At 37.1% G+C, this 13,140-nt stretch overlaps 1 protein-coding gene across 1 annotated transcript in view; it reads right to left on the reverse strand.

The window, feature by feature from the left end:
- LOC117413075 (myomesin-3-like) overlaps positions 1–13,140 on the reverse strand; it is a 38,130-nt gene that overhangs the window by 24,202 nt on the left and 788 nt on the right. Inside the window, exons 2-8 of the mRNA XM_034908548.2 lie at positions 12,907–13,029; positions 10,940–11,044; positions 5,660–5,813; positions 4,568–4,725; positions 2,325–2,417; positions 1,691–1,779; positions 903–947 (exon numbers count right to left, since the gene is read on the reverse strand). Coding sequence (XP_034764439.2) covers positions 903–947; positions 1,691–1,779; positions 2,325–2,417; positions 4,568–4,725; positions 5,660–5,813; positions 10,940–11,044; positions 12,907–13,013 — 751 coding nt within the window. The 5' untranslated portion in view covers positions 13,014–13,029. The remainder of the gene's footprint in view (positions 1–902; positions 948–1,690; positions 1,780–2,324; positions 2,418–4,567; positions 4,726–5,659; positions 5,814–10,939; positions 11,045–12,906; positions 13,030–13,140) is intronic.

Genomic DNA, 13,140 nt, shown 5'->3' on the forward strand with positions numbered 1-13,140 from the left:
AAGGATATATAAAGAAATAGGCTCATTTTAATGGATGAGTCAATGTGCGGTTTCTCAAAATATATAGAAATACAAGTAGTAATAAGATTTCAAACAGTAAAATAACATCTTGCAGAATGGACAGATTGTGAGTGATTGAATGAAAGTGAAAGTGATTAATATTACTACAGTTTTTTTGTTACACCCCACACCAGAGGTGCATACAAAAAGCTGAATCGATATTCTTCAAGTTGACATGGAAGCAGATTAGTGGCTATAAAATACAGTATAAAACACATCTACAGGTAACCAGAGCTGTCAGGTTATCACATTTTTAGTTAGACGTGTTATTGTACATTCACCCATTACTATAAAAAATGATGTAGTAATACTAAAAGGGGAGTTTATGACAAACTTCTTGACAAGACATGAGAAAGACATCTAGTCGAAACGTTTGTCATAGAATTGCATACATTTCTTTTAGTTTTACATGATTACATACGCAGCTGAAATGCAGTTAAGTGTTTATAAAATATGCCAATGTGTCATTACATATGCAAACATAATAATTTACTGTGTAGTTTATGTGTTTTTACATGAACAGTTAATGCTATTACATATTCTGTACACTTGCAGTTATTACATTTGTAGGCATATGCAGTCAGTATTACATCTGCAAGTTTTATATTACATTTGCATGTGCTACAATCCATTACAGTAGCGTTGTCAGCACCGTGACTGTGAACAAGAATTGAAGCAGGCAAATGAATTGTGTTAGTCTATAAAATGGAAACTAAAAACGATGTAAGCAGCCTAGAACGGTGCCACATTTTCCCATGAAATCCCTAATATTCCTGATAAATGTGGCAATTATTTTCCAACAACAAAGGTATAATTTTGAAGCTTTGACAGGGCACACTTACTTGTGCTTTTTGTGGAGTCATATCCTGACTGTACACCTTGATACGCTGAAAATCAAAAAAGAGCAGTTTGAACATAAAGCACCAGTCATATATTCCCTTTTACATACAGTCAACCTTCTTAACAATCAGAATAAATCATTTAGAAATATGTATACAAGACAGAAGCATTGATTTGAATGAAATGATTGCATCTTTTTTTTTTTTTTTTTTTAATAATTTTAATTTACGGGGTAATTAATTCACTCTTTTGCTCTAATTAGATGCCTGTCCTAAGCAGATGCTGATGTATTCCTAGCAGTTAATAAAAAAACATAAATCCTGTCAATTATAAAGGCACCTATGACAGCATTTTGATTTAAGGTATCACATCACACATTTGCATGTAAACATAGTCTAAAATAGGGCTGCTATAAAGCAAGGCCTCCACATTGCATATGCACGCAGTTAAACTCTATGAATATTTATAATCTAAATGAAATTGGAATCGCTGTGAGAAATATATGAAAGCAGGCGAGTATAACCTGAAGGAAAAAAAAAAATTTACTAGCATGTGATATTCAAAGTTTTTACAACTCCCGCAGCCTTCTAAGGCTATACAGAGAATCTATGGCTGTGATTGCTGTTTTTCGCTGGCATGTTGAGGTGGTGAACAACAGAAATCAGCATGCTTTTGAATAATGCAGTTCTAATGCTGTGGAAATGTATAGCATCAGCACATTGGGTTTAGTAACGCTACCCCCCTCTCTGTCAGATATTTAAATATTGCAAGATGGACTAAGATTGCTTACAGTTAACGAGAACAGTAGCGAACGAGAAGGCTTCTCCCAGTTTGTTTGTGGCAACGACTTTGTATTCAGCGGAATCCGCAATTGTACACCTGAAATGGAATTAAAATGGGCTGCAGTAAATGCACATTTAGTTTTAAGGAATGTTTTGTTAATTACGGTTTTTAATTGTAATCCCTTTTTCTTAATATTGCAGTTCCTGAAACCCTTTTCAACTGTTTAAGAGAGGGTTAATTTGTTTATTCAAATTTTTCAAAGCACTGCTTTGCTTTCGAATATGTTTATAAACAATTTTCCATAAGCTTTTGTAATGAATCGGCATGGGCATATTTTATACAATATATGAGCATGTGCTTAAACAACATAACTTAACAAGGCAAACAGAACATTCAAGTTGAAATACAAAAAGCAGATTTGTGCTTTCTGAAGATTATAAAAGAGAGTAAATATACTTGGAATGGAAATCTTCAACATATTGTAATATACAAACACATATATGACATTATATTTTTCTACACATTGAAATATATACTTGTTTTTTCAAAAGGGTGGATTTAAAAACCAGTAAATCCCTCATATCTTAATGTCTCAGCATTTCAAAGCTACAGTGAATGAAACACACGGAATAGCGTGTTACCTGCTGATCTCTAGTGTGTTGTGGCCAAACCTGCTTTGAATTTTATACTTGCCGGGGTGAGAAGAGCTTTGTAGGAGAACTCCATCCTTGTACCTGTACAAATACAAACAAGAAGAGTGTCACATTTCAGCATGATGCATATCTATCTTACTCTTTACTTAAACATGGCTGTGTTATGCAGAAAATATTTTAGGTTGGTTTGGCTTGCAATTTTGTTTGTGAAGATTGAAGTAAAATGTTTTTAAAGTATAATGTACAGATGTGTGTAACCCTGGTATTTGCATCGGCACAGCTGTTGTTTGGTGAGAAATCAGTATTGGCTTTTGCATTGGCTGAAACACTATCGTATAACATAAAACCAACCACAATATTTAACCATTGCTTAAACAGCAGATGTAACTGTATCCAACATCGTTTTAAACATCTTGCAATTCTTATCATTAAGCCTATTTATTTTAAGAATGCTTTTCCAAAGTCTGTTTGTATTAATAAAGTTTGATGGGGGTTTTTATGTTTTTAACATTTGTGTCTTTGACAGGAAGTCTTATCGCGTTACTATCTCTCCTAAAATGCCAATGAGGTCTCCTTATAAATATATTGTTAAATATAAAGTGTGAGCTTAAAAACAAGCGCAGTGTCTTTAAAAAAAAAAAAAAAAACACTGCCTCTATGTGCTCACTTGAGGAAGCTGAAATCTCATGAGATGTTGTTCAATTGAGGCAGATGAGCAAGGTAGCACCTTAAACAATAAGCACAGCTCTTCAAGCAATGCAATTTGTTATATGCACATGTAAGCAGACAGGATTTGACAGCACTGTTACTGAAACTGATAACACACATTGCTACCCCCCGTTGCCTCAGATCTAAATCTTATAACTACCCCACTGTGTTTTCTCAGATCATCCTAACATTTTGATGTTGTGTGTTTGTGTGTGTTTTTTTTTTAAATAACATTTTTAATGTGACACGGTAGGAACACAGTCAAATAGCCAATCAGTAAACTGTCTGATACAATTATGAGCTGTCTGAGACTATTGACAGGTCAAGTAACCAATAAGAAAATTACATCACACCATGTATCTTTTTTTTATGCAGTCTACAAATTACAACTGCTGTGAGCATGTCTGCGGCTTCTGTTTTCCGGGATGTCGGGTAAAAGTGATGGGAATCTCAATGATATTGTGTCCCGAGAAAATGGATAAATAAATAAATTCATTGACAAAGAACAGTACATTACATGGTCTGCAGCATGGGAGGAAGTAAGTGAGTGTGGATTAAAGACAGACTAAAGTTGCACAATTGCCTTCCTCGTTGCTAATGACGAGGATAAATGAGACATAAGCACTGTAATAGGCAGAAAAAAAACCAGTCAACTTTAAAAATAAAAGCTATTTGGTTGACGGAGTGTCAGGTTAATACTCGTCTAGGTTTTTCGTTATTGTTATTTAAGCAGCGCTCAACAAACAGACCCCCTGAAAAAGCAATACCAGCTGGAGGTTAATACACCATTGGTGGTTGTTGTAAATAATAAATAAACTAACTAAATGTGTTTATGAGTCCGTTTCACAATACTGTCACTCTGAAGCATGAACTCATCAGACAGGCTACAAACAATATTTGGGAAAGCGAAGCTCACAGGGCCATTTCAATTCCCAGCTGTATCTTGGGAGATGTATCTGCCATTTTTCATTTTGACAGCGACGAAATCTGAGAACCGTTGTTAGGAGATGTAATCCAACTGCCTCTCATATAAAACACACATAACATGACTGATAGATTTCAAACAAGATAATAGTTCCACCTCACCTTTATTGTTTAGCCTTGTACTTAACTTATCATGCACAGCATCCATAATTTACAGAAATAGTTTCATTTATGACCTACAAAATATTTTAAAAGTGTTCTGGTTTACGGTGCTGGTAGGTGGGAATTTATTTTACTGCTTGTTTGCTTAAATCTTGGCACCCCTGATTAGATAACCCTCAGCTCCTCAAATATATACAAAAAAATTATGCCCACAACTTCTACAAAATCTGGTGGATTTTGTTTTTTTCCATTGGTCGCTATCAGAACTAGCCCGATGAAGGGCGTCTGTCTGAAACGTTGCTTTGTTTTTAACTTTGTTCTTTTTAAATAATAAGTAATAAAGAATGGAAATGTGACCTACAATCTGTTGCTATGGTGTTGCACCTCTGTTTTCATCGATTGTGGGGATATTTGTGAGCCTGGTTTTCTGTACTCACCATTTGATCTCTGGTTTGGGACAGCCCTGAAAGGTGCAGGACAGCTTCACTCCCATTCCTTCCCAGACAGTGTGGTGCCTCAGAGGGAACAGGACCTCAGGAGTGCGTCTCTCCCGCTCCTCAAAAGTCTTCTGCAGCTGCAAAGACTTCTCCTCAGCCTGGACCAAGACAATGCCAGAGAAGTGCTCAAAACGTTCTCAACTCAGCACAGAAATCTTTGTTAAAGAGCTTTTCTGATATAAATTGAAGAGAAAACACCAATGCAGTATCACATAGATTCTAAGGGGAAATAATACATCTGTAGCAACTGGGGAGTATATGACTGTGTGTCAGTGTCTTTTACCTATTATTTATAGGTATTATGAGTAGATCGCTGGTAAATAACCCTTAGATATGCACTACAGTTAACCTGTGCATCTGGATTTTAAACCTGCGTCCATTAAGACTATAAGATTTAAACTTCCCAACAAGATCAAAACGGGACCCCAGGTGGCCAGATAGTGGCAGTGTGTTTTTGCAAGTTTTTTGCAACCTTAATGTTTCGCCATATACTGTATTTATGACTAAACTTCTCATCAGTAGGAGAGACAAGAAAATGACAGACTCTCTCATCAAAGGTACTGAAAGGGTTAAGGTGACTGCACTTCCTCCACCTCTCTCTTCTGAAGTGCTCTGGAAAAACAGACTTCAAAGTGTTCCGTGGGCCCTGACTTCACCTGCCTTGGAGAATCAGTTATGTCAAAAGCTTTTGTACTTTCATTTTGCCTAGGGTGACTATCAAAGTCCAAGAATTTTCTTAGATACTGAGAATCTGTATGAGGTAACTGAGGTTGGAAATGAGCTGCAGGGAGAGTTTCAATATACCCCACCCCCCTCTCCCTAGCCTTATCGCTCTACCTCTCTAAACCATTATCAATTTTGTTACTTTCCAGGGGGAAAAAATAATCTTTTTTAAATGACTTAACAATTTTATTGAAATGTGCGCATATATTATTGCAGCAGTTCTGAATGCTTTAAATAATGTTCTTAAACACCATGTAACAAGTGTGATGTTGTGTGTGGCTGATTGTTTTCGCGGCCTCTCTGACTCACCCTTTTACGCCGTGCATTGTGGTCGGCCCTGACTCTCAAGACTTTGTTAGTCTCTATCACTTCGACTTCCAGCTTCTCCATCTCATTGCCAAACAGTGTCCTCTTCTCCATCTCCAGCTGCTCCTCCGTGACAGCAGTCTGGTTTTCCACCGCCCTATGGAGATTTTAATGAAGATTACATAATTAAAACGCAATTTCATAATGACGGCCCCCAACGTGTCTTTTAAAAACAGCCGTGTTGGAAATCTCTCAATATCTGGTGGTCAGTGGTTATCAGATTAAGAGGATGTACTCATTGCTGTAGTTGAATACATTACCTGTACTTACCTGCATTACTATGAGTCAGAGAAGGGCCCCCACTTAATATCAGGACAGCCCACACTTACATCCATAAATATAAAAAATATAATATTTATTTTCTTCAGTCACTACATGGTGCTCATTTTGCTGCAATAATGGTCTAGATTACCCACATCATGCTGGATTGCACCCAGTCCTCCCTAAGTATGCTCTGAACCCGAGTCAATGCGGTGGGCAGGGGAGTCTGGCAGGGTGCAGGCAAAGGAAAAGACTCTTTATGTTAATGCCACAAACAGTAAGCCCATGTGTGGCGGAGTGTCCCGCCCCTATTTATTATTATTTGTATTTTTGTTTGCGGCGCGGATAAAAGCACCGCGTCTTTTATTATATTTAAAAACCCCGTGAGGATGCATGGCTGATCAGCTACTGATTATTTAACTAGCTGACAGTCATGCATCCTTACCAAACGCGTGCAGACTCTGGCCGAGGGATAATAAGATAATTACCAACTGGTTAATCCCTCAGCCAGAGTATATAAACCTGCAGCTCTCTGCACTCGAGGTTGGGTGTACAGAGGAGAGTACGGGGAGCGGAGAGAGCGAGCAACATTTAAAAAAACAATTGCTAAAACGTGCTGGATTATCCAGCACGACACTTACTTGTTTGTGTGTTTATTCGTTTGGCCCTCGTGCCCTTTTGTTTTGTGTTTTGTTGTTTTGTTTAAATCTTTTATTTTGTTTGTTAATAAATACGCTGAGTGCTACTGCACTCAGCTTCACCCGCCCATCCATTGTTTTGGTTTCTACTTCCTGGTCCGTGACGTCACCACAGCGAGCCAGACTGTCACACCATGGCAGTAGCCCATGCTGAATCGAGAGGGGGGGAAATAATTCTGCAGGACACAATCTGTAGTGTCAGATAATGTGCTGCTGATGCAGGGGAAGAATACATTCCAATAATATAAATCATACGACACATTTATCTAACAGTACATTTCAGGATGTGTATACATTTGAATCAAGGTTATAAATGGGGCTCCTTATTGGAAATTCCTGGTGACTTTTTTAAATCATTTAAAGAGATGATCCATCTTGAACTGACAGGCCATAGCGTTTATATTCATTATTTCATCCAATCTGGATCACGACCAGAGGGTTTAAAGGGTAGCAAAGCAACACATTTATTGCTGGCCCACTGTGGAGATAATCTGAAACCGAGAGGAAATGATCAGGGAAGGTAGAGCCTGTCTGCTGCAGATCACAACAGAAGATAAATCCAATAAAGAATTTTACAGCATATAATATGGATGAGGGCAATACATCGTTGAGAATGTATTATTTCATTTGTAAAGTTCTGACTGGGGTCAGGCTATATAAAAGAACGATTTGTTTGAGTGTCAGCACTTCCCTTAAAGAACAAATGCCAGCATGCCATTTTGAAAGTGAATACAGTATTGCCCTAAAGAAACCCATTAGGAGACCCCATTACCAGAAATGGCTTTAACATTACACAGTGGTCCACAGATAATAACTGCAATGGACGACCAGTGTGTATTGTAGGCTGGCATTGATACAGTTCGGCAGATCCGAAAATGCTACCCTTATTTCTTAGTACAGAATCACAGCATTTTGTAACCTCTCATAACCTTTTTCTTAAATAATGTCTTAAACCCAGTCAGTCATTTGGAGAAGCATGCTGTCCACACACTCTATGTGATGTTTGTTTTTCAAACTCTACCATGCCATTTCATCTCAACAGGATTTGTAATATCAAGGAAAATGAATGGCAGAAAGAGTCCGCTGGTTATATCATTTCGGGTGAGAATGTGGGTTATGAGAGGTGGCGAGTGGGATTGGGTTGGTGTTTGTATTTATTTGTTATTATTTAAAAAGCAGGTACAAAATGATCTCTGATCGATTGCCATTGCTGCTGCTGCTATAGGCGATGTCTCATTATGGATTCTCCTGGATGTGTTCACCTGGAAGCTCCTTGCGTTGTGATTGGACTTATGAGTCACACTCAATCAGAGGGCTGAATGGAACTCTCAAATTCCAATGGCAGGCTGTCAGTAGAGGTTTAATTAGATTAGATTTATTGATATAATGTATCTAATATGTGGTCTAACCCCTGCATGTTAGTACAACACAGGGTCAGTTGGAGAGAACATAGTGTTACACTAATATTTTAAAGTAATATGTGTGCATCTTTCCAGTTAAGAAACTTTTTCTATTGAAGGTGAGGGGGTCTTGCCAAATATTTGACAATTGTTAGCAATGCAGATATTCAGAATAATGGAAATTTCACCCTGGGATGCCCAGACCTTGATCATAGTCCAGAACATATGGAGGAAATTACTGATGCCCCCTTGCAGATTAGAATCAACTTGTAGAGGTTCTTAAGTCTAAAAATATGCAAACTGGCTGGCACCCAGTCACATCTGTGAATGTTTTTAAATTGGATCAGCCCCCTATGAATTTCAATTGATAATTTAATGTGGCCGATGGTGTTGCAATTTTCCTGATTGGATTTTACCCAAATCCAACAGTAAGTATGAATTAAAGGAGCACTGTACAGCTTTCCGAAGTTCTTTGCTAAATGAATAACTGGATAACAAGGTTATTCCTTGTTACTGATTCATAGCTTATTACATTAGTAAAGGGGAATGCATAGACCTTTACAAGCAACACTGAGTGAGAGCCAGCAAGTTAATATTAAAAAGAATACTATATTCTTTATTGACACTTTCTTTGTTTATTAATGGTTAACAACTATGTTATTAATGCTGAGTAACCTTTTTATAAAGCAACAAAAACGGTATAATATCGGGGCTCTGGGCTCATCATACTAGTTAGTCATTCATATCTAAAAAATTCTGATGTGCTGTACTCTAATTAAACCAGAAATACACCTTAAAGGGATTTAAAACCTTGACAAATAAAACTTCAGATCTTCATTACTGTTTGAAGTTGTAGCTGACAAAGAAAATCCATAAACCTGACCTGTTATGCACTTGCATTTGTATATAGGTCTAAAATGTAGTACTGTAGCTTGGAAAGAAATAGCAATTTAAAAAATTGTTTTTCTGATTGCTTTACTGTTTTACTTCCTACGTAATTTCACCTCAGTTTTGTCTTTGGGGTCAAAGCATGTTACTCACGTCAGTCAATTGGAAATATATATATATATATATATATATATATATATATATATATATATATATATATATATATACACACACACAATTGGTTAATGACAGGAAAGAAGGCATTGAAAGCATAGGCCTAACTCTAACCCAAAACTGCAGATTTAAGACCTACAGTATACAGAGACTGGAAGTGTATGGCAGCTAAGATTTGTGGAATAATATTGTTAGCCACAACCAATATAAGGGCATTGAGACGCTAGTTTGATACCTCCATTTTTTCGTTTCATTGTCTTTATCTTCATGTTTGTTTAATGAGTTGACCAGCGTGTAACAGAACCCTTATTGTTCTACCATCTTACTTTCAGCTAGAGCTTTTTTTCCCATTCACATTTTGCATTGTTTCTTCTCTGTAATAATATTTTTCTTTATGTTGTTTCCAAATAGTCCTACAAACAAGAGTCTGTCAGATTTTAACAGCCTATTTTATTTTCTATAACTGCATTGCCATCATAAAAAGATAACTGAGCCATGACAGACAAGAGGCAATTTTTTGCTCGTAGTCCCACAAGATATGCATCCACAATTAGATCTGTGCTGTTCCACAACAATTTAGCTCCAGATATCCTCCCAGCACAGGGGGTCCGTATCCCTTCAGTTGTTGATCAAAGATCCCAGAAGACACCATTAGTTTAGAATTATATTCTAGACAGCATTGTATTGCTTTTGCAACAAACAAAAATATCCTTTAGACGCTTGAACAAACTTGAGCATTCAGGACCAAACTGCTTCCTCCCACTCTTACATTTTTATGAAGATTTTAAATAAATAAAAAATATGCTTTAATGTAGCTTTAGGAAGCATTGTCGTTAGCCTGAAAGCCTACGGGAGTGCAAGTCTGTTATGTGTTTTCCATCTTAAAGAGCCCAAATTAAGATGCAACGCAGGCTGTGTAAAAGAGCAGGACACAGTTTCTGTCTCTGTTAGATTGAGAGACGACACAAACAACATTCTAAAACACTTTTGATGTGGTAGGGCACCAGGAATGGGAGACTGAATAATTCAAGTCTTTTATTTTACATTTTATATAATGTATGTTTCATTTCATGAGCTCCCCTGACAATTACTATTGTCAGTTACTATTGTCCACCCCTGTAAAGATCAGCTTGGTAGGAAACATTACAGTGATCTAAACTATTGTGTTCACTTTGTATATCTGTTTCAGTCATAACATCCTGGTGATTTTTCAATGCTGAGAAGAACCCCCAAGGTCTCCAAACAGCTCAAACGTGCCATCTCTCCAAGTGCAGCTGGTACACCAGAGTGTAACCATTAACATGCCCCCCCCCCCTGCAACAAGCTGACTCTTGTTTGTGTAAGAAATTCCAGAGGGAGTTCTGGTAGTGCAGCTGTGCTGAGAGAGAAGAAGCATGTCTACGGTTATAGGGATGCTTTAACTTCTGCGGTTTCACAGTCATCAGGTTGTGATGATTGAACCAGAAAGTGAAATACAACGTTTATCTAAACAACAAGAAGAATACACTAGTCAAGCTTACTGTGTTCTTTCATATCTGTACCAAGTGGCTCTTTAAATCCAGCTATGCTTATAGTGTCTTTGCTAGGGTTTCAGCTGTCCAATAGAACATGGATATCAATGCTCTGCAACTACAGTGCTAACAAATGCATAGAATTGCATATGTGACAAAGACACAGGTTTTCGTGTAAACAATAACTTGTATTAAACTACCTCTCTGTTTGCATCTATTTCCATCATATAGAGATATCAGTTTCACTTTTTTTTTTCACTTCTTCGTATTTATTTTATTCATATCACATACCAGGATTTCTTGGCAGCTGCAGCGTCAAGGTTCAGGAATTCTTTCACAGACAGAACTTCAGGGGACACAAAAGGAAAGGAGTCCTGGCCAACAACATCTTCCTCACTGTAATGTTCAGAGACAAGAACATCAATTATTCATCCGGAACTTCACACACTCAGTCAGAAAAACCATAAGAAACTAAGCAGACAGACAGAAGTTGTATTGTATTTTTGGATGGTTTTATCATGCTTTAAACATGGATATATTATGCATTTACCATAGTCTACCCTGATTTGCCATGTTTAATGATATGCTTTACCATACCTCGCTATTCTTTACGATGCTGACCTATGCTTTACCATGCTTTCACTGTGCTTTATTACACTTTGCTGTGCTTTTACTATGGTAAGCTTTTATAAGGGCAGTGTTACATTAGTTTTACTGATAAAGGCATTAGGCAAAACGTTTATCTACTAAAACATTTTCTTATACTTTACAAATGAATAGTATTTTGATTGGGTCCATTTGACCACATTTAGAGTGGAGGTTGAGATACTGTGAGGTCTTTGGTTCCCATATATCCACAATACAAAAGCTCCTGATGCAGGTTACTGGAGATGCAATTATAATCCAGTGTGTTACTGGGTTAACAGTAATATATTGAAGACTGGTGAACTAAATAACAGGTAAGATTTATGGAGAAAAGTGGTTACCAAGTTTTTATTATTATTATTATTATTATTATTATTATTATTATTATTATTATTATTATTATTATTATTAATTATTAACACACAATAAACTAAACACATACATACATACCAGTACATACACACAGTACATACATAATTACAGCTGATGATAACAACAGACATATTCCAAAAGGTTATTATTTAAAAAGTGCTGGAAAGTAGGGGGTAAAATGAATTAGCACAGATTAGAGATGCAGATATGCTCTTCGCTGTATTCGGGAACATTATTCAAACTCTATCCTGACTGACATGAATTGTGCGAGCACTGCCATGAAAAATGTAAGAGGAAACTTGTCCCTGCATTTTGAAAGCCGCTTGTATTTTGATTTATTGTGTCCATGAAAGTGATTGTGCAGTGTCATTGCGTATGATGAATTTTTGCCTACAGCCTGCTTGCCTCTGCAAATATGAGGTCTGCCCCTTTTTCTACCCATCATTTTGTGGCACCAAACCTCTCAGTATTATCATGTGGGTGATGAGGCAGATACCCTGTTTGACTCGTGTGTCTTTTTACAGTGAAAGTCTCCATCTTTATTTTTCAATACAATGAGAGAATTAATCCGATTCTGATGTATTTTATCCAAATGAAAACAAATGGCAGAAGAGACATTGATCTTGTCATAACATTTACAACACAATAGAAGCTGTAGGATCCCAGCTTTGGGGAAGAAGAGAGATGGCTGTGAATGTTTTTTTTTTTTATTTTACACTTTGCTCTTAGCTTTTTTTTGTTCAAGTTAAATGCACTGTGCACATACACATGAAAAGGATTGATTTGTCAGTGAATATTTCAATACACTTGCGTGGAGATTCGGTTTCTACAGCTTCTGCCAGCATGTAATTCTTCACTATTGCGTGGTGCCTCTCATTAAAGGTCAAGTCGGACTAGCAGAGTTGAGAATAACCACTGTATATGGATTTGTAGGACAGACACCATGAAATTAAACAGAATTGTTCACATGGGGAATGGGGAATGGAGGGTGTCAGTATGTATTATAATGTGCTGGAACTCTCTTTTATGCTGTCAACAGAGGATCAGTTTTAATAATGAACATTTAAGGAATTAGATTAGTCTTCATTAAGAGTTGTCTACCTAACACAAACTGTGTGACTGTGCCACCAACTGAGTAACTGTTAATAATATGCCCTTGTACACTGTTTTGTTTCATAGGCACGTTTTAATGGCGCAATGTAAAAATGACACGATCCTTTCTGGATGACAGGCTTAATTACCTTGACTTAAATTTCTTCTTTGTAGTCTTGGAAGCTGTTCTCAGGCTCTGAAACCTTTGATCAGTGTGCTCCTCTTGGCTGCGGAAAACCAGCGTTTTTGTGGCCATAGCAAAGCTGTACCTTCTGAAATAATAATACATAAAATAGAACACTCTGTCTCAGGATCCATTAAATGAAATGTGGTTACAATGGTCGTGAGCCATTGAGCAAGCAACCAATCAGTTCAGGTCTATT

This window comes from Acipenser ruthenus, chromosome 23, assembly GCF_902713425.1.
Source record: "Acipenser ruthenus chromosome 23, fAciRut3.2 maternal haplotype, whole genome shotgun sequence".
NCBI lineage: Eukaryota > Metazoa > Chordata > Actinopteri > Acipenseriformes > Acipenseridae > Acipenser > Acipenser ruthenus.